The sequence below is a fragment of the Colossoma macropomum genome, unplaced genomic scaffold (assembly GCF_904425465.1).
Source record: "Colossoma macropomum unplaced genomic scaffold, Colossoma_macropomum, whole genome shotgun sequence".
Lineage (NCBI taxonomy): Eukaryota > Metazoa > Chordata > Actinopteri > Characiformes > Serrasalmidae > Colossoma > Colossoma macropomum.
The window spans coordinates 3,944,385-3,967,084 of NW_023494804.1; the positions used below are offsets into that span (position 1 = coordinate 3,944,385).

Here is a 22,700-nt window from a genome sequence, read left to right on the forward strand (position 1 = left end):
GGTGGTGGTGTGTTAGTATGTGTTGTACTGGTGTGAGTGGATCAGACACAGCAGTGCTGCTGGAGTTTTTAAACACTGTGACCACTCACTGTCCACTCTATTAGACACTCCTACCTTGTCAGCCCACCTTGTAGATGTAAAGTCAGAGACGATAGCTCATCTGCTGCTGCACAGTTTGTGTTGGTCATCCTCTGGTCCTTCATCAGTGGTCACAGGACGCTGTTGGCTTGTTCTCAGTCCAGCAGCGACACTGCGTTATTAAAAACTCCAGCAGCACTGCTGTGTCTGATCCACTCAGACCAGCGCAACACACACTAACACCACCACCAGGTCAGTGTCACTGCAATGCTGAGAATGCACCCAAATAACACCTGCTCTGTGGTGGACCTGTGGGGGGTCCTGACCACTGAAGAACAGGGAAACAAAGTACAGAGAAACAGATGGACTGGTCTGCCACAGTAGTTCTTCCACCAGGCTATAAATAATAGCTCAAATCATGTTATGAAACTTGCCAAAAGGAAGTTTCGCAAATACACGTTTGGCAAGACTTGCACTGCACACAATTTGGATTGGTCAAGGTCTGCATCAAAGTGAAGACAAACCCTTAAAGAGGCACTTCAGACAAAATGAGAAGTGTAACCAATGCTTCATCTGTTAAAAACATGCCTGCTCGCCTCCTATAGTGCTGCCACAATCATCCCTAGAGTGAGATTTTCTGGTTTAAAGACAAGAAAGGCTCCCTTCTGATGATGTTTCCTGAAGGTTGGAGGGAATTTTTGAAAAACTACAGCTTCTTTGAGGTGAGTAAGAGATGATGGACTGTTAGAAATGTTTTTAATATCTCCTGCTAGTGCAGGGCTCGGCAACATGCGGCTCTTTTACTGTCCAGTTGTGGCTCCGCAGCAGAATTAGATTAGTAGGTAAAAATAAAATAATCCTCCTTTACAGTGAAATAAAGCTCTGCTGATCGTTCAACGCAGTTTAACAATAAATGTTAATGTAGAACTGCTAATTCACCTTTTAACCCTGAAGGTTGGCGAACAGACTGCTGGTCACCATAGCAACACCGGCAACAATCTCCCTTAGCTAGTATCTAACAAAAAGGCAAAGACTAACATCGATAATTTGGAGATGAATGGACTTATTTGTGTTTATAATCACTATAACTGGTTTCCTGATACGTTTAATCTGCAACGAGAAACTGAAACACTAAAAAGTCGTGAGGCTGAAGTCGCTTCTCATTCGCCAGCTTCTTCTTCGAATTCTCCCATTCCACCTTAACGGTGGAGCAGTTACATTCTGGCACCTCAGGCACAATTTAAGGTGGAACGGGAAAATTCTAACGGCAAGCTGGCGAATGAGGCAAACTTTGAGAGATGTTTGATAAGAAACTTTTGTGTTAAAGTTTCCTGCCAGAGATGTGAGAAAAGCGGCTATAGCTGAGCTACATCTTAAAGCAGAGCAAATAAAGTCTGCGTTTTTGTTTATACTATATTTTTAGCCTATACTAGGACATTAGCACACACTAAATACATACACTGATACATATTTACAGCCAAGATGGTAAAATGGACATAAAATGTTGTGGCTCCCAAGGTGATTAGATTTTTGCTGAAAGGATAAAATGGCTCTTGTTAATATTTGGGTTGTGACCCCTGTGTTAGTGGCTCATACAGAAGGAACCCAGGCATCTAACACTACAACTGAAAACCTCAAAGCTGTATGTATTACCCTCTACATGAGTGGATTTCCTTATGGCCTTTGGGGTTATTCTCAATGGGTATAAGATGTGCTTTCGTGATGCATGCTGGGTATTGTGGTGTGAAAACATTAATGGACTAAACAAAATAGCCTTTAACCTCTTTGAACTGAAGCTATCAAGTATGACTCATGTAAAATATGAACATCTAATCTAGTGAATAACCTTTACATAGTACATATAACTATGTAATTATGTTTTTATTACAAACTATAGGCGCATTAAACTTTGACAGTAGTTCTCCCATCACACTTTAAATACAAGCTCAACCAGCATTACAGAACTTGCCAAAAGGAAGTTTCTTAAATACATGTTTGGCAAGCCTGGCAATACGTTACCACTAATCCTTGTACAATGGATAATCTTTTTTGAAGACACATTCAGACAAAAAACACGAAATTTGCAAACAATGAGAACGTTTAATATATCTGTGACCTTATGTAACAAATGATTTATACAAAATATTGATGGATTGAGCAAGGAGATGAGAAAATACAGAAAATATCTGTTAAAATAGGGAGCATCTTCATTGCGATTACTTTCTCCTGTTAGACTACATTACCGAGTCCGCCGATCTGATACAAGATCAAATGAGACCGTGCCGCAGTTACTAATAAAAGGTCCAATAGGTGCTCATCTCCCATTTATCCAAAACCAAATCGGTCACTAAACGACTGGGCATAGTGGAGGGCTTAGGTTCAGGTGAACTAACATGGAGGCATAGGGATATGAACCCTAATGAGGATTTACAAATCCATACTGTCACAGTCCAGTCAAGCTCAGCACCCCTTCATCACAGTCAGTGTCCATAAACTTCCCTATAGGTTTCTGAAGTTGTCTCGTCATTCTGTAGCGTTAGAAACTCCTGCTTTTGTCTGTGACAGAAGCGAATGGGATTTTTGAAAATCATTTCTAAGTGGCAAACAAAAAGGTTCAGAACATGATACATTTTGTTCTAGGTACATTTTCCTCTGAACGTGGGCAGAATTACAAGGTCGTTGAGTAGCCAAAATATGAATTTTGCTACATGTGAGCCAACACTGCGCACTGAAGGGTCATCAGACTGGCAACCTCACCAAACTACCACAAACAACCCAGCAAGCTTTACAAAGTGTGCTTTGGCAGCCGTAGAGTTCATTTGGTGTAGCTGCTGTTTGTTTACACACTTCAAAAAGATGGTCCTTTAAGGGTTCTTTAGTGAAGAAAATGGCTCTATATAGAACCATAAACAATCAAAGAACTCTTTGCATGATTAAACGGTTCATTGCATTATGAAAGGGTTCTTCAGATTGGTGGAGAATGTGCTATAGGTGGTTCTATATAGAACCTTTCTGAAAAGGGTTCTGCTATTGTTTCGATACAAGCTTGCTTCCACATATAACCATCTTTAACGCATTCTCCATCCATCTGAAGAACCCTTTCACAATGCAGTGAACCCTTTAATTATTTAAAGAGTTCTCTGAGTGTTCATGGTTCTATACAGAACCATTTTCTTTACTAAAGAACCCTTGAACCATTTTTTTTAAAAAGAGTGTATAACACAGGGAAAGCCACAGGGCCTTTTAAACCCCTAAAGAATGCACATTGATTTCTGGGAATAAAATAATTTTTAGCAGTTTTATTCAAGAGATTCATGCTTGTATTCGAACTCTGCATGTTTTACAGCACTACTCTCACTTCGTTGTCAAGTTCTGGACAGAAACAAGAGGACTAAATTCTTGAAATGCCAAGCTGAGAACAGGCCAATCAGGAATTGTTCTCCATGGAATGTAGGTAGATATAAGCCATCTTTCCAATCGGTTAGAACTTCAGAAGCAGAGTCGTCCTTACACAGCAGACTGACTGACATGCTCTGAATTCCAATGGGTGGGACCAGTTTGATGAGGAAACAAACGTCACTCTAGGCCTTTCTCATGATTCACCACTGATATATGATGGTGTTGAAGTTTAATAGCATACATTCTTAATTTCAATGCGCAGGAAGGGCAGCTTGTTATTAACATGCACCTCCATATTTCAGCTCTTTACTGACATAATACAGAGGATCCAGTGATGGTAGAAAAATGTACGTAGGCCAAAATGCATCAGGTTTTTTGTTTGCGGCAGGACATTTTTAAAAAATCCCATTCATGTCAGAGAAAACCAGACATGGAGTTCCTAAGGTGGGCTACAGAATGACGCGCCACTTCAGAAGTCTATGGGCGAGTTCAGTCAGCAAGAGCTGTAAGCTCATATTTATATCCAAATCATAAAAATACCGCAAGGCAAAAGAACTGTGCCATCATTACTTCACACATCACACGATTCAGGCACGCAAGTACAGTTCATATGAGGGTGGGGGGGAGCTGTCCAGGTGGTGGGGGGGAGTTGTCCAGGTGGTGGTAAAGCATGTAAAGTGGTGTACATTATCGAGGGCGAGGCTGACGAGGCCGAGAAACAAACATCTGTCCTTATACAGATGCAGCAGAACGGAGAGGCGATCCAGCTACGCGATGGTCCTTCTGTGCAGGAGACGTCTCGGTGCGCCGTCAGGTCCACCGAGACAGGAGGAGCAGGAGATCTAGCTGGCTCAGAATGCATAATCCTACTGATTTACAGCAGAAACGAGGCAGAAGTAAACTAAAGAGAAGAACAAAAGGGGCTTGAGGCAGCTGAGGAAACGGCACCGATTTAATCTGTCCTGCTTGCCTCACACACTGAGATTACTTCAAAATAAAACAGCAAATGCCATAAACTCTCATAAAATAGCACAGCAGCGGGAAGAGAGTCCAAAAAAGGAGAGTTAAGAATAGGGCTGCACAATATATCGCATGTAAAACGTTACTGCAGTGGTCACCCTTGCAATGGACCCTTTTTCTAATTGCGTATTTGACGCAGCGGAAGTGGTCAGAGGCGTTCAATTTATTTTATTTTTGTCCGCAAAACAGTTTGCTGATGTAGGCTGTGGAAACGGAAATGTTTTATAAACACTGGCAAAAATGTTTTCATTCAACTTTAGTGGATGTATTGTTTGCTGATAACCTGAAATGTTACGGAAACCTACACTAGAAACGTGTCTTTTGGGACGAGAAGTGTGGAATAGAACACATTTATGCATAAATTTAGCTTTAAATGATAACAGAATAAAAATAAAATAATCAAAATTCTCCATTTGGTCGTTTTTGTTTGGGAAGTCAGGGAACCCGAACGTACACAAAATGCAAAATACATGGAATTAGAGATGAAAGCATGTCGCGCAGCTATTTCTAAAATATTTTTCATAAACCAAAACTGCAACAAGAGCTTTTTGCAGGAAATGACGTGGTTTGGTACAGCATTTTAAAGCCACTTTGATGGAAACAAGGTCCTGGAGAGCTAAACCGACACTTTAAAAACATTTTCATTTCATCTTATGCGGATCTTTGCGCTCTAAAGTCATGCAGGTAATTCCTGAAGAGTTTGTAGCCTTTTTTCCATCTTGCTCCTTTCCGAAATGACTGATTTGCTAAACAAACATCTTCTAGGGAAAACAACATATTAATGAGGTTATAAAAAATGTGCAACTCATCTACATTCTCATTTATTAACTGAAGCACTAAATGTTGTCTCTACTATGACTGCTTCCGAGTCTAATACGGACATGCGACAAGGATCAATACTCATATCGCAGAAGGCTGCAGTTTGCATATGAGGCCTCTAACCAATCACCATGGCTGTGATTGAAAGGGATCCCTCTTTAGTACTATGCTATACAGAGGAGAACTACCTACCAAATACCGCAGCATGAATCAAATTAATTAGGACACTCATCATTCTGCAACAGTGCCATAGTGTTCACTAGTTGTATAAATAATACAGCACTAGTTTAAGGTGGCTTCTTATTCGCAGCTGTAGACATGGTCGTGCAGGTAGGGGGGAAAGTGTACACTTTTTTTGGCTACACGTTTAATTCTTAGTCCATAACCAGCCAAGTGTTTGTTCTGTATGATTAGCAGTAAATCTCTCTTTTTAACTCTACAGAGCTGCTGTTTTTATCCCCCCAAAGTTTCGGCTCAACGGCTCAGCAGCCACCGTTAACGTTAACTAATGTGCTGCTTAGTACCGGGACTCGCGATGCACTTTGGTACATATTCAGCTGATGTAAGCCTACATTCTGACAGTTTTCAAGGAGCAGACTATTCTTCATGCACGCATCTGACCAAAAGAAATTTTAAGAGAAACACCGACAGACGAAACCAACTACTACACGCCATTTAAAGCGGCCATTAAAATATACGGTAAAATATTCACTGGGCTGTTTCGTATTAAAGAGGGTCTAAACTGAACGCAGGCTATGAAATGCACCAGCTTTCAGTGAGGTGAACAGTTTTTAGCTGCAGGATAGAATCTAATCACAAACAAAATGTTTTGCTTGCCACGTTACATCATTCATATAAATGCCTGCCAGCTGACTGACAGTGTTTTGTAGACGGTTCTGTTTTGCATAATGTAATTTAGGAGCCTTCTAAGAACAGCACTACCGAGGACCCAACCGTCTTAGCTGCCAGATTACGGATCGCAGCTTTGGTGATCTACGGTGCTCGCTAGAAATGACGAGTGCAGTGCCCTCAAAATTACACTGCAAATTCACTTTACGATTCAGACCCTAAAAGGAAACTAGCAAACGTTCGTAACAGGTACCTAAAATGCAGCCAGGGATCCATTTCAGTCACAGCCAAGGCGGATTGGCTTCTACGGGTGTTTTGATGAATTCAGGTATTTGTGTAATCCAACAAAAGAAGATTATTTTGGTCAAAATATTGTTAATCTTTAACGCTCACATTACAGAGTCGCCAGTGCATTTTCATATATTGCAAGGAATCCCAGTCGCGATATACAGAAGTAATATACCTGTTATGCTTGTCCATATCGTGCAGCCCTAGTCAAGAAACAGGGATGGGTTTAAAAAAACAAAACAAAATAAACCTCACAGCCTATCAGCATGTATTCTGGAGAGCCGAGAAGGGGCGGCAGGGGGTGGGGGGTGCGGGGTGGGATGTCCATGTCCGTACTGTTGCTGTGATGTGTTAGCGATGTAAAGAGAGGAGCAAAACCCAGTCAGCTTCATCCAGTCAGGAGATGGAGTCACTGTGTTCTAAGGTCAGGGATACATACATGTAGATACCATTTCTCTTCCCCCTCACATCGTAATCTCCTCGTCGCCGATTCACTGTCTTCGCCGCCCCCCCCAAGTCGTCCGCTGAGCAGCAGAGGGGAAATCCTTTACTTTTGAAAAATTCTCCAATTGTCAGTCTCGACTACCTAGTAGTCATCTAAATCAAAGAACTCGTCATCCTCGCCCTGGTACTCCATGCCTTGGAAATCCACTCGGTACCGCAAAATTCCTACAAGAAGAGAAGATAAAAATATGCACCATGGGCAATCGTGGAGCTGTTCGCAAGGTCTTTAGAGTCATGATCATGTATTAAAACATCAGTCATTTCAGTACAGGTAGGAAAAATTACCTTAAAATGTACATCACTGGCTGGACAATATGATAAATAATTATCATTATCACAATAAACATGGTTAGTAAATTGTCAGTATTTGAACACCGACCATTTGCATGTTTCATTACCAAGACAGCAAAATTATTCGTGTTCGATTCAGTGCAGCACGGTCCCAACTTATTCAACCTCAGAAAACCAGCTATTGTGATGCAAATTTTGTGCATCATGTCTTGCCATATTGGCCCACTCCCAGATATTTCCTCTTGTTTTTTTTTCCCCCCTCAGTTCTATGTTACACTTGTAGACGGCCCCAAAAATAATTCAGTTTGCGGTAGTTAGCTCACTATTCCACACGTCAAGTTTATCACTCTGCTGTTATGTGACGTAACATGTATTCTGTCCAACAGAGTGCAACAAAAGAATGAAGTAAACCTGTGCACTGCTGTAAGGTATTAATCTACACCAACACTTAGGCTTTGTTCACACGGAAGGTTAAAGTGGCCCAAATCTTCATACGTGATACAGATCTGTTATCTGTGTGTCAGTGGCTGTTTACATGCAAAGATTTTTGCCAATCTGATTGAATAAAATCCGATTACAGATTCAGACTGAGGTGTTTATATGCACACTCTTCTCAACAATTTGATGGAAAATCTTTGTTTATATGCTCACTACAAGTAATCCGATGCAAAATGACGCGCATGCGTGGAGTAGCGCTTAGAGTAAACGTTACCATGACAGCGAACATCACGTGAGGTTCAGTCCGCGTGAGATGAGTTTCCAGTTGGCACGCTTGTGTTTTAATTGCTTTAAAATGATGTCAGACTCAGGAAAACGTCCTTCACATGTCCTTATTAAAGAAGGCCGAGAGGAAGACGTCGTGTTCTGAGACACATAAGCTGGACGTCCGTCCCACCGCTGTCTTTTAAAGACCAGAGCATAAACTTCGTCTCCTCTGCAGACCAGTTTCTGCTCCGCCATGTTGAACGGTATAAACTTTCACTATGACACGACGAACATGATCAGAGCGGACTTTAACTTTCCGATAGGGAATGTAATCAGATACAGGCGTTTACATGGATATTATTCTTCTATTTAACGGATTATTTACAGGATTACCCACCTCGATCAGTCGGGATAGAAATTGTATTCCGAATGGCCTCAATCGGACTAGACTATTCCGATTGAGGTGTTTACATGGACGTATTCTATTCCGATTGAGCTATTAGTCGGATTATTAACGGATTATCAGGCTGCATGTAAACGTGGCTATTGTGAACAGATAAACACAATGAATCTGACATTTTCAATTCCGATTTGAGACGTTTTTCATATGTGGTACTGAAATCCGATCCATATCGAATCCGATCCAATGCGACTCAGTCTGAACAGCCAGGTCGGAATTCATGCGACTTTTACGCCAATCCAGCTCCACATTTGTCATAATTTCATGCTGCTGAGACCTCAAACGGTCAGGGTGATGTTTCTGTACAAAAAATTAGAAAGCACTTATCGTTACTGCTCCATGTTCAAAGAGATTTCGAATGAAACACCCAAACGCAGCCATAAGAGAACAAGGCTGCAGCGTGAGGAAAAAAAAGTTTAAAGAATCCGAGGACACGAACCAAAGAAGTGTCCGAATAACGTGGACTTTTTACAGCGAACTCGAACACATTCTGGGTGATGAGCCCAGCTGTCAGTCAGTGAAGCTTCATGATGGCTCCTGTGATGCTGGTGAAGATGAAAATGAAAGCTCCGGAGGCGACTGGCGCTCGATGGCAGTCGTGATTGTTTTCATCTGGATGAGCCGCGTGAAGCATTATTCTTATGCGCATGAGGGTCAGTTTAGGAGCTGATCTGTTCAGACTGATGTCGCATACAGATCACATTTAAAAGATATTGTGAACAGCCAAACAAAAAAAATTCGTACCCGGTGAGAAAATCAGATTTGGACCACTTTTACCTGCAGTGTAAACGCAGCCTTAGTGAGTTCATAAGAATAAATAATTTAATCTATTCTTATTTATTTTGGCTTTTGGGTCGAACTGTTTGTGGAAAATCATTTGTGTTTTATCACAGGATAAAATCCTTATCATAAGACAATCATACCAGTATTCACCTTCCACCCCTACAATTCAGCCACTAAACTTCAACTGAGAAAGTTGAATTTAGCCCTTACCACCAATGCCGCCAAAGCCTTTCACAAACTGCGATCCTTCCTGGCTCTTATCAGTCACGATCTCCAGTGTGGCCCCGAATTTCTTGTAGTTGTTGGCAAACCACTCGAGCAGCGGCATGCTCTCTATGAGTTCATGCTCCTGCCCCGTCTAAAACAGAGATACAGACTCAGCTGGTACACGTACAATTAATACATTGTATGTTGAAAAAAAACAGTAAGGATTTAAGTGGTACAGCTTCTGAAATTTGGCAGATTGTTTTGGTATTAAATGTCCACACTAGAAGCTCTATTTCTACAGCAATACTGGACTACCATACTACCATAGGCTCATTTTGTTATTCAAAATCCAATTTTAAACAAAACAAAAAACTGATCATGCCTTTGTGGTCAAAAATAAACTTAAGTGTTCAAAAACAGGTTCTTTTCAATTTGAAGAATATATTTATGCATCTAGGTTGAAAAGCTCATCTGGTCCAAACAATAAAGCTGAACAAATTGTTGCATCATTTTATCAGACTTACAGTGACTGTTTTTACTACTACAACTAGTCCCTCAGTCTGTTACAGTTTACCCCACAACAAACATCTGGGCTCACACCACTTTCAGCTGAAGTGTTCACATACGGTAGATGCTTGAAACAAAAATGTGTAGGTTGCTTGTATACCAAATTAATATTGCGCAAATACTAAAAATTACTAAAATTTATTTTATTACTAAAATTTTAAATTATTTAGCAAAACCCTCCTCTACTGTATTCATTCAGATGTGCATTTGCTGTCAGCTGGCCCCTGGCAAAGGAAGCAAATTAACTCTATGTAAAGTGAAATTAGAGTTTGTGTTTATTATACCAATTATAATTATTCTGTTTAAATCTAAACAGTTATACCAGACAGGTCAGTTTTGTTTTCCTCACTAATGCTCCTTCCACTTTACTGTGCGGCATCATCTAAAAGAAAAGAAAGATTGTTTGCTCACCTCTTTGTCTGTGAAGTGAGACTTATCCTTCTCCTGCTCTGGTGTCAGATATAGTGTCTTCTCATCTAATCGGGAAAAGAAACAGGATTAACAGGATGGTCTTTTGAGACGGAAAGAATCAAAAAGTGAAACACGTTTACATAAATACCATTTTCCGGCGCGCTGCCCTCGGCTCCGTGGCAGCGTAGGACGTAGCGCATAGTGTCCAGGTTCTCATAAACAATGAGGATCTCCACAGCTCCCATCTCCAGCGCTTTGAGCGTGTCCTCCACTCCAAAACAGTACTTCCCCGTGTCCTGACTGATCTCGTCAAAGTAGCGCCCTGAACAGAGACGCAATAATGTCTTGATGTAATACCTTAAAAAACAACATGGAAACAACTGGCCGGCATATTTTAACCAAAATTATTTAGGGTTGTTGGATCAATTAAATGTCTTGAATCATTAATATGGCCATGAACATGTGAGGGTCGGTCAGGATGCTCACCCCTATTAGGGGTATAACAACTCACAGAAGTTCAATAAATGTTTCGATATAGCAACAAAAAGGAGCAGCTAAAAATGTGCCTTGTGTTAATATGTTAGTTTCCATTTTCAGTTTATTAAAGCACTAAACATTTTACGAGTAATACTTGAGACAAAACTACACTTTATAGAGGCCTGCACTCCCACGGATTCCCACAGGACCCGCCACAATTTCTTGCAGCGTGGGACTAATTTTCAGTGTTGTGTGAGGAAGCGGGCAGGAAGCCAGCCCACTGCAGGTGGGACCGGGCAGATACAGACAAGAGAAAACCCCGCAAATTAAAGAATAGCCTAAATAAGTAGAACGGCCACTAAATCGTATATGCAAACAAAATAACAGTAAAACAGTTAAAATGAATGAAGTCATTCTCGAGCAACCAATCACGTGAACTAGTCACGAATTCTCATAGGCCTGATTCACATACACTGTGTCTACGTGCCGTGAGCGACGCGGAAAGTCTTGCTTTTCGTTTTGGTGCCCATTTTAGGTGGTCAGCAGTTTCACACAGGTTGCATCCCAGCGGTGTTTAGAGAACAGACCAGGCGCCGATTTTTTCCTGTGCGCGTCACACAGCAAAATACACTGAAATAAGCCATGAGAATCAATAAATGTAATGTGATGTAAATTATGGCAAAAACTAGTTAAACATTCTGTGCTGCAAACATATTTCCTGGTTCGTCTACCAGGCTTGAAACTTTTGCCTAGTCACAAGTCAGAATGGTGTCCGGGATAAACAAACTTACCACGTACTATCATAAAACACTTTTTTTTTTATTAAAGAGTGACCGGTGTGACCATTTATCCGTCTGGAAACGTCTGTATGTCCGTATGACTTTCTCGCTGCTCTACTCAAACGATGTATGTATGAAAGGCCAGCGCGTCCGAGCTGTAGCGCCTGCTGCATCACTCACGCAACGCAGAGGTAGCATGTGTGAATCAGGCGTTAGAGAGAGGGCAGAGCCTTCAGTCTGACAGCCACAGCTGCCCAGCAAAACACCAAAAATAACCGCTCTGTTTTTAATTCCTGCTTTGTGTTTACAGGAAAAAGCGGCGTTTGGTGAAGTTACTTCATAAAAAGCCTGATGACTATGACTGCCGTGTTATTTCAGCAGAGAATAATGTACTTGTGAATAGACTGTGTCAGATATTGGATGTCATTCTGCCTTGACGGAACTGCAGTCGAGAGTGAGACAAATAGTTTCTGTTGCGGTTGAAATGATTCCGATTTTCTGCAGGAGTGGGACTGAAAAACAGTCCCCCTCAGATCTCTACTTTATAATGTCTCGGTCTAACGCTTTAGCCTCGAGCCAATGTTACCCTGAAGCTAAAAAAACTAGCATGTGAACAAGCTAACGCTAACCATGTCAATCATATAATATGTTGCAATACAATTCATATGACTATGTTTACAGTAGAGACCTACTTTGAACACAGAATAATGTTTCAAAAGCATTAGGATCCATTCTCAGGTTTATTACCTATTAGTTTCTTCTCTTGGATGAATTTGACGTTGGACAGCACCTCAGCAGAGAGTTCGATGGCCTGATTGAATCCATTCTCTCCTCCATAAGAAATGTCGACCAGTTTCAACACCTTTGCTTGTAACCTCTGCATGGAGACGGGGAAAACAAATGAGTCAAGAAGTGGGATAAAAGAACCCACAGCGCCTGAAGAAAGACAACATTAAAAGGTGGGCAAGTTAGCCGAAGCAGATCACAACATAAACACATTTCCACAACGCAGTGTGTTTCACAATAACATGCTTTTCTGATGACTGCAGTTTGAATGGAGAAAATGCACTGCAAAACTGTCTTTTTTACATCTGTACACACACAGTTGTTCAGTGTCCTATGAGTAGTGATTACACCCATCACGTGCTTTAAAAGTTAAAAAGGGGCAACCTTTGACAGCTGTAACAAAAATGATAACATACACCGATCAGGCATAACATAATGACCACCTCCTTGTTTCTATGCTCATTGTCCATTTTATCAGCTCCACTTACTATATAGGTGCACTATGTAGTTCTACAGTTACAGACTGTAGTCCATCTGTTTCTCTGATACTTTGTTAGCCCCCTTTTACCCTGTTCTTCAGTGGTCAGGACCCCCATGGACCCTCACAGAGCAGGTACTATTTGGGTGGTGGGTCATTCTCAGCACTGCAGTAACACTGACGTGGTGGTGGTGTGTTAGTGTGTGTTGCGCTGGTCTGAGTGGATCAAACACAGCAGTGCTGCTGGAGTTTTTAAACACCTCAGTGTCACTGCTGGGCTGAGAATAGTCCACCAACCAAAAATATCCAGCGCGGCAGCGTCCTGTGGGCAGCGTCCTGTGGGCAGCGTCCTGTGGGCAGCGTCCTGTGGGGTTGATTAGCTCATACTGTACAGCAAGAGATGAGCTATTGTCTCGTATCTTTTACATCAACAGGGTGGACTGACAATGCAGGTGCATCTAATAGAGTGGACAGTGAGTGGACACAGTGTTTAAAAACTCCAGCAGCACTGCTGTGTCTGATCCACTCGCACCAGCACAACACACACTAACACTACACCACCACATCAGTGTTACTGCAGTGCTGAGAATGATCCACCACCCAAATAGTACCTGCTCTGTGAGGGTCCGTGGGGGTCCTGACCACTGAAGAACAGGGTAAAAGGGGGCTAACAAAGTATCAGAGAAACAGATGGACTACAGTCTGTAACTGTAGAACTACAAAGTGCACCTATATAGTAAGTGGAGCTGATAAAATGGACAATGAGTGTAGAAACAAGGAGGTGGTCATGATGTTATGCCTAATCTGTGTATCTTACTGGCCACCCCTGTATGGCATATACAGAGGAACGTACCGGGTCAAACATGTCTGATTGGCTAAGCTCAGTCTTGAAGTCAGCTGATCCAGCAAGAACCATCCCAGCCACGTTGACCTTGTCATTGGACACAAACAGCTGCACGGCCGTCTCTGCCACCTTCCTCACGTAGTTGTGTCTCTTCTCCATTCTCAAACGGGCAAAACGCAGAGCGGACTGACCTCCTCGGCCTGAGAGAAGGGGAGACCACAAAGAACAGTGAGCAACGACCTCAAACTGACACAGATGTAAATTACAGCACTTTACTGTGCTTTATGGGCAGATCCACAGTAAACAGGCACTCAACCACTGTGAAACTATTCTCTTTATGATTCATATACCTTTGTTTATGAGGCATAGAAGGAAGCCAAGATAGCAAGATTGTTAGCTTATAGCTAACTGGATCAGTGACCCATATTATACATTTTCCTTCTATTTTATTTTATTGAAATTAACTTATAACATTTCTGCAGTTTTATGTACCAAAAAACAGTCATAATTAATCTTCATATGAGTATTTACCAACTCTGCTGTTGGAACAGGCTGTTTGGTATTGTGATTTTCACAATGATATATGTAAATTAGCCCTGTTCTTACTGGCTGCCCTGTACTGTGCTTTATTCAAAAACCCAGTATGGAAACATTCCTTACAAAATCTATGTAAGTGGGCGGAGCTAAATCGCTGTTGTATTGTTCTTTTTACATCACAAAACAGGCTGTTTTTGCAGCCTCACACCAAACGACTTTTCAAGCGATTTCACTGTCGCAGACAAATTTGGCGTGTCGGAATAAAATCTTGAGAGTCTTGCTAGAGTTGCGTTGCGCGCGTGTCATATTGATCGTTTAGTGTGAGGTGGTCTGGATGGTGGTCTTAAATCAGCCTTCTTCTCGTCTTGATGCCACAACAAAATCAACCGTGTTTAATATTATTGTGAGTTTTAAATCTTGGCTCATGCAAACAATTACATGCCTGAGAGCGAGCGGCACGAAAGATAGAAAGAAAGAAAGAAAGAAAGAAAATTTTATGTTCACTGAGTGTAACAGTAATGTTAGGAAATGTGCAGAGAACTTTATTATTAAAGAACCATCAATGTTTTTTTCCCACTTTTTTTCTTCCTGTTACACTGGTTTCTTATTTTGTTTGTTTCTTATGGTCTCAAAATCACAGTCTGTACTAAAAACTGTGACATTGTCTTTAGATGTGAGAGGGTGTCAGACTTTAGTCTTTCAGAAGTCTTTCCAAATTCTTCTCAAAGTCTTCTAGTGTATGGTTAGCATTAGTTTCTGTGTACGGACTGTAAGGGCTGAGGAGTGAACATTCATCTCATATGATCATGGGGCTCCTTAATAAATTATTTATTACTTTGAACCTGCAGTAAAACAGCCAAGGTGTCTGCAATTAAATAAAGGGTGTCATTCGCAGCAAAGTCAACACCAATCCATTAGCAAGGTTATCCAGCAGAAGCGCCGAATATAAGCTACCTAAGTGGCTTTTTTCAGATCACTGATGTGACATCACAACCTATAATCACAGGAAGGTGTGGGTAAATTACCACACTTTACCGTGCTTTTTGGGCAGGTCCACTGTGAACTTGTGCAGCACCTCCCTTGTGTTGCCTTGTAGAGTTCCGAACAGAGCACCGCTGCCATCAATCACAATGAACCCAAACTTGCTGTCATCTGAGAGCAACGCAGTGAGAGCCTGAAGGTGGACAACAGTCAGGTTCAAGTTCAGCCCCACAAAATGTTAATCATGCTTTTTTCCAGAAACTCAACTCGGTAATTCAATTGGTAACCATTAATGTGGTGCAATCTCTCATGGGCTGAGAAAAGTTAAAGGAAATTAAAGATACAGGCCAATTAATCACCATGGGGCACACAATCGGAATCGGCAGATACTCCTTCCTTACAAGTGATCCTCAAACTAACTTTAAATTTTACTAAAATGACTATGGTTTTACAAGGTAAATAATGTGCTGCATTTGAAGACACATCCATATCTACCAACCAACTTGGCGTCTAATATAAGTGCATTAATTTAGCCAGCAAAGTGAGATTTTCAGGTAAAGAGAAAAAACAAAACAGTGTTGTATTTGTTTCCATTTTCTGTATTTATCTGTATAGAAATTGAAATCTGCCTTAAAACATCCGTGATCTGATTTGTGCTTCAAATGCCACAAACGTCTGACCAGAACTGCATAAAAATAAAGGAAATCACTCACCTCTGTGTGGAATTTGTTGTCACATAAATACAGGGACGTGTTGATTGGCTTGAATGGTTCGAAGTCAATGTTAACTTTCTTCTCTTTGCCCTCCTCCGTCACTATGGTCCCACAGTACACCACCAGACCATTGGGAGGCACTGCAAATGAACACCAGAAAACAGGAGTAGAAAACAATATGTACTTATACAGGATGTGTGGTTTTACCAATACAACATAAAAGAAGAGGAGTAGTTCAATTATATACATTTAGCACTGTTAGAATTAATGATAATCAAATACATACATATAAAATCATCTATATCAACAATTAATTATGACAGCATTGAATCAACTGTACCTTGTTTGGCTAAATAATTATTGGGCTGATCAGAAAATGCTGTATTATTTTCATATTTGTGTATTCAGTGTGGTAAAATGTGACATCTGATGACGCACTAAATAATCCGCTAAATAATCATAATCTCAATTTTTGTGAGGTCACAGATTTACACCCCAGTCACTCACCCACGTCTTCATTCTTGGTGTAAGCAGCTCTTTCTGGTACTCTAATGCAAAAGTTCTCAACTGTTTTTATGACAGCACCCACATGTAGAGGCAGTGTTTGTCTCACAACCCATCAATTTTTTTGTGAAGTGAAAAAGTCCTTATTTACTTAACGGCTGCACTATGTAAGTTTTGGGGATTTGGAGACCTCTCTGGCAGAAATGTGTAACTGCATGCAACATGTAGAAGAACGTTTTGTAGCGTGGGTTGTGCTTCGGACCCCTTCAAGAGCGGACGAATCCGATGATTACAAGAGTATTCACAGAGGACTCGCCCAAAGCTTGTTGAATGACGACGATGAAGGTGAATTATCTATTATTGTCATCATATCTTCGTCAGTATAATGTTTATTTTACATCTGAGACCTAAACATCGAGCTGGACCTTCTTTTTGAGTCTGCGCGTGACGTTAACATGTAAAGACATATGATGCAGATTGAAAAACTCTCAATCTGACTTTTAAAAGATTATTTCAGGCTTAACAGCCTGAAAACCACACATTTTAGCAATTTTTCTTTCCCCCCAATGAAAAAAATTGCATACCCTTGTTGTAGAGTTTGAGTCTCTGCTGTACTGAGGTGATGGCACCCAACACTGAGAGTCTGTTCACTCTGCTCTTGATATTCGAGGCCGTCCCGAATTCATCAGCCAGCATCTTAGCCACACGAGATATCTGGTCCTTAGGAGGGATGATGAGGGATATCATACTGGTGCCATTCCTGCAAGCCACGTAACAATAAAACACAAGTTACTGAATCACACAGAGTGCACTTATGACCTTCACAACATGAGGGCAGGTTAGAAATTATGTTTGTAGCCCAGAGGAGCCAAGAGCAAGCGAGCCCTGGAGCACCAAAACTCAATTCTCAATAATGTGACGTTTACACAACAGACAGGGCTCACTAATAATACAGGCACCAGGGGCCACGACAACAGAGCAGCCTCTCTCATTACACACTGAAAACACATTTTCGAGGACTTCATTCTGAGGTGACCTCTATAGGCTGCTTATACATCACTGAAGAAAGTTTAGGGCTGCATGCATTACTGCAGTTCTGTGGAAAAGCCAGAGATTTCCAGTCAAAACAGCAAATAAGTCCAAGTAACTGATTTTTCAGATGTTTTGGAGGAGATACAGTCAAAGGAAAAATAAGTTTAGAAAAAAAAGGTTTCCAAAACTGGCATTCAACAAATAATTAAAAGCTACAGAGAAAATGTGCCTCCTAACAACCACCTGGAAGACCTGGTAGACCCCAAAACTGCCCCCATCAGATAAACAGCACTTAAAGGAGAAAATCAAGCTGCTTCAGATCTGAAAACATCCACAGGTGTTTCTGTCCATCCTTCCACTGTGAGAAGACGACTCAGCGCTGTGGGTCTGAAAGGATGTGTAGCTGTCAAGAAGAACCTCACTGAGAAAAGGAGACGGACACATCAAACTAAGAAGCTGAACAATGGACTGACCACCCCAGAGTCCAGACCTCAACACCACTGAATGTGTTTGATTACTTCAGAAAATGATCAACCAGCTTCAAAGACTGAACTTTTGAGGTAAGGAAAAATATTCCTTCAGATTTATTTGGAAAACTGAAAGAGAGACTCCTGTAAAGAATAAAAGTTACTATAAAAGTAAAGAGTGGACAAACTAAATACTGTACAAATGCTATTATATTAAGTTGTTGAGACTTGTGTGTAATTTTCCGTTAAACGTATGTTTCATATATAATATGTAATTGTAATATAATGGCCATTTTGACTTGAATAAAATATATGAAGGGTGGTCTCTGACTTTTGCACAGTACTGTAGATCCATATCAGGCTACCCGCTGTACGCTGAACAAATACACTGCTGGGCCAACTGCTATGTTCATATTCACACCAATATCCAACTAACTGCTAGTCTTACTAAAGGCGTTCTTCCATCAGGAAGTGTGTTACAGGACGATATGTTTACAAATCCATGACCGCACTTTCTCCACTGCCAAGGGAGCTGTACCATACCTGAGTGTCTGTACTGAATTTGGTTACCCTCCTTGCCAGTTTATCAAGCATACCGAACTGAGGCTAATGGGCAAAGCTAGAAATAGCCTACGTTTATGGTTCTGTTGGGAAATTAACAAAAGTGGTCAGAGCATAGACAGTCATGGAGTTGGATTAATAACTGTACCTTGCTATACCAGCCAGTGTTGGGCTGAACCACTTGGGGGAAAATCTAATTGCGATTTTCTGACCAATACCTTGACAGTAATTTAAACTGAGACTTTTTAATTTAGGTTCAGGCCTGTTATTTTGGCCAAGAACACCAGAATAGTGCTCTTTTCTAGCTTGGGCTTTGAACACTACCATTTACCGCCAGTCAGTTGTGGTTGTACTGTCATGTACACAGCATGTGTGTTTAGTTGCTTTTGATTGGTCTAACTCATCTACAGGCTGTAGCTCCATGTTATTAGGTTAAATTGCACCACTTAAAATTTAAGACAGTGGATTCTTTCAACCTGCCACTTCAATATAAAAACGACTAATCTTTCAGCCTTGCTCTTGAATGAACCACTGTTTTATCCAGCTCCTCTAAAAGTCTTGATTCGGTCCAGTTAAGAAGCTGGTCACACTGTTATGTGCATGTAAAACTTAATTAGTAGCTGTTACATTCACATGCAGGCAACACGTAGTACCACATGGATGACAAGTAGCACTGTTTGCAGGCTACGCCAAATGCCAGCTATATCAAACCTATGACATTGAAAATGCTTTAGTGATCAACACTGACCCAGGTCAAACCTCTATGCTATAAAGGCACCTCAGAATCACAGGGCTGAACCTTTCCACTGGACAACAGCTGACCATTATAAGTGGGTTAAGGGGTGGTCCACTACATTGCACTTCTGCCATTCCATATTACAAGTGGTTATTTAACAAATATTCATGTTTAAAGATGCTATTATTAATTATCGAGTGCTGTCAAATCGTGTCCGACTCCTGGCAACCATATGGATAGTGTTTCACCAGAGTATCCTGTCTTATGTACGGTTTGTTTGACTGTGCTGATCGGATCCATCCATATGTTGCTGGTCATCCGCTTCCTCTCTTGCCTTCAGCTTTTCCAGACATAATTTGTCAATGAACCAGCTTTTCTCAGAATATGTCCAAAATAAGGGCTTCAGTGATTTGGCTGAGGATCCGCTTCAGCCACTACTGAGAGACAAAGTGATAAGACCCCAGTCTGCTGCCATTCACCACCGTGCAAAGCTGGGAGTGGGGCCTTGGCCATGTTCCTCACAACACGTTCAACAGCTGTCAGCAAAGCTGGCTGTCAGCATGTGGCTGGGTACAGAGAGCAGACCACCAGGACACATCAGGCAGAGTTTAGTCCACACTGAGAGCCGGACACCCCCCAAAAAACGGTCATGCGTGATATGTAGCTGGGGCTCTTACCCTCTGGCTGCTTCAAGGCTTTTGATCAGCTTCTTGATCTTCCAGATTTCCACGTTCCTGTCCGCCGCGCTCGGGTCGTCCGCCATCTTTCAGCGTGTCGTTATGAGAGACCTGGTGGAGAGAGAGAGAGAGAGAGAGAGAGAGAGAGAGAGAGAGAGAGAGAGAGAGAGAGAGAGAGAGAGAGAGAGAGAGAGAGGCAGCTAAAGTTATAGCATCGCACATTGACATAACATCACACCACGCGTAGCTAAACTGGGCTAAGCTAACGAGCTAACCGCCCGATTCCGGAGAATGACGAGGGCTGGATGTAGAACAGAGCAGTCTACACCGTAACTCCGGGACAGTTCAGACTGTTGCCGGTTTGTGGTCAACAGTACGTGAAAAAAGACCCAAAAGCCGTTTCTCAAGCGTCCTCGGAGATAAAGCAGCGCTACATGCGCTAAGCTAACCACTTAACCAGCTGCTTCGGGCGGCTTCTTATTCGAATTTCCCGTTCCACCTTAAATGCCGCTGCACTTACGTTCTGGCGCGTCGGATGTTTACCGCTAACTGCTGCGCCATTTAAGGTGGAACGGGACCGTTGAGTAACCATCCTCGTCTGCTTCAAGAGAATGATGGGCGCTCAAATTAGTTTAATTTTTAGTTTTTAAGGGTGAAGTGAACAAAAACAGCCAGTTGTTATGATCATTATTATTATTAGGACCTAACATAACAACCGGTAGCAGCTAAAGTTTCCTGAAAGGAGCTGTTTGGGACTTTTTTCCGGTCTTCGGCTTACTCTTTAGCTAGTTAGCGGTCTGGACCCCCATTTCTGTAAAACTGCTTTAAGACAATGTCTTTAATAAAACAGTAAACAAATAAAACTCAATCTGTCTGAACTAAAAGTTTGACACACTCTGAACAGCTAGCTTAGCTAACCTAAGGCTAAAACCGAACGTCACAAACTACGCTAAGCTAAGCTAACCAGCTGTTTGAAGGGAAAGACCGAAGACGAGCACCGAGTGGCTATCCTGGAATTATAATCTATTAGTTTGGTTAAAACAACCAGAAACTACATTAAAAAAGAGTTAGGGATCATTATAAAAAGCAACCGAAGTTTACCCGGCTCGTCTAAGTTGTTACGCACTAAGCTAAGCTAATATGAGCTAAACTATGCGAGGGTGAAGCTGAAATTCCCCGGTCCACCTTAACTGGTGCAGCAGTTACATATAACCGATGCACCGTTTAAGGTGGAACGGGAAAAATGGAACAAGAAGCCGACTTCGAGCTTTCTCTAAACTAGCCAGCCGGATTGAGAGAAAGATAAATGCTGACAGCGCCAACATTTATTTAATAAATCAGTTTATTTGCGAAATATCTTCAGCAAAAACGGCAACAAGGCCCTCGCTATGGTTATAAGTAGCGACCCAGACCCAAAAACCGCGACTAAACTTTCCACAGCTTGGCTAATGTAGCTAAGCTAAGCTAGCCGGCTGGTCGCGCTGAGCTCTGCGGCCTCTCCTCCTCCTCCTCTCCGGGCAGCGGTTCGCTTCGCGCGGTTGAGCCCTCCGTGCTGCCCGGCTGGAAGAAGACGAGAGGCCGCTAGCTGAACTTTTTTCCTCCTTCCTGCGTGTTTTATCAGTGTTATAAAGCTATTCTGGACGAGTTAAAGCAGCGAAAGGCGCTTACAGGCTGTTCGCAGTTTGCCGCTGGTTTTCCGGTTCGGAGCCGGTTCACTCTCGCTGTACGCGGCGTGGTCCGGCTTAGGGGCGGAGCTGAGGATTTTTTCCTTTAATGTCACTTCCATGGAAACGCCACACAGTCGAGCCTACGATTGGGTAGCCGCTTTGTCAATCATCGTACTGTCGGCGACGCCCCGCCCACTAGATGTGGTTCGTAGTGTTAAAGTTGACTTGTCATTTTTTTGCACCAGTGTTGCGCAGATTGTTAAAAGCAAGGACTGATTTCTGTTTCGATTCGATATGAAGTGCTGATATCCCGATACCGATCCTTTAAAAAGTCTTCGTGTGCACGTTAAAAGGAGAATTAGAGCATGTCTCACATGGTTGTTTATGTGTGTGAATGAGAAGATCTTGGCTATTTATGTGCTGCAATTATTATTATTATTATTTAATTATTTTAGTGCCAAAAACTATAGAAGCCACTGGAAAAATATATAGATATTTAGTACGTGATAGTATAATTAGTACGTTTTCCATAATTATTCATGCATTATGACATTATCTTATTGTAATAATGAGATCCTATCTCATAATTACGACTTAGTAACACATGATTATGACTTAGAATCTCATAATTATTACTCACTTCCTTATAATTCTTACTTAGCATCCCAGAACTATGACTTTGTATTGTAATTGTGTCATAAGTATGACTTACTATGTCATAATGATGACTTACCATTTCATAATAATGACTGTCATAATTACGACTTGGTGTCTCATATGTTTACATATCTGACTATTCAGCCCTACAGAAGATTAGCTCCACCCACTCACATTGACAGTATAAGGATTGGTTCAGCCAGTACTGCTTTCTGAATGAGCCAGCCAATCAGAACAGTGCTCGTTTACATGCAGCCACGTGCAAAAGTTTTGGCGCCCTTGGTCAAGTTCCAAGTTGTGCTGATTTTGTAAGTGAAAACAAGTGAACACATCCTCTACAGAGAACACACACTGCACATTTTAATGCACATTTACTGAATTTGACATATTTGAGAAAAATAACACATAAATTGGGATCTGTGC

At 41.6% G+C, this 22,700-nt stretch overlaps 1 protein-coding gene across 1 annotated transcript; it reads right to left on the minus strand.

Annotated features, from left to right (window-relative positions):
- Positions 1–2,155: 2,155 nt before the first annotated feature.
- Positions 2,156–21,701, minus strand: etf1b (eukaryotic translation termination factor 1b). The gene is made up of 11 exons (XM_036594597.1): positions 21,622–21,701; positions 19,954–20,064; positions 17,065–17,240; positions 15,977–16,116; positions 15,318–15,456; positions 13,755–13,945; positions 12,385–12,514; positions 10,530–10,703; positions 10,382–10,446; positions 9,407–9,554; positions 2,156–7,122 (listed from the first exon to the last, which is right to left on the minus strand). The coding sequence occupies exons 2-11, from the start codon at positions 20,037–20,039 to the stop codon at positions 7,040–7,042; spliced, it is 1,332 nt and encodes a 443-aa protein (XP_036450490.1). The 5' UTR covers positions 20,040–20,064; positions 21,622–21,701; the 3' UTR covers positions 2,156–7,039.
- Between the last annotated feature and the right edge of the window lie 999 nt (positions 21,702–22,700).

Coding starts and splice junctions, on each gene's coding strand:
- etf1b (XM_036594597.1), bottom strand. CDS start 20,039: ATGGCGGACGACCCGAGCGCGGCGGACAGGAACGTGGAAATCTGGAAG. Junction 12,515..13,754: donor AATCAGACATGTTTGACCCG/GTACGTTCCTCT, acceptor GTCTCCATGCAG/AGGTTACAAGCAAAGGTGTT. Junction 9,555..10,381: donor CTCACTTCACAGACAAAGAG/GTGAGCAAACAA, acceptor TCTCTGTTTTAG/ACGGGGCAGGAGCATGAACT.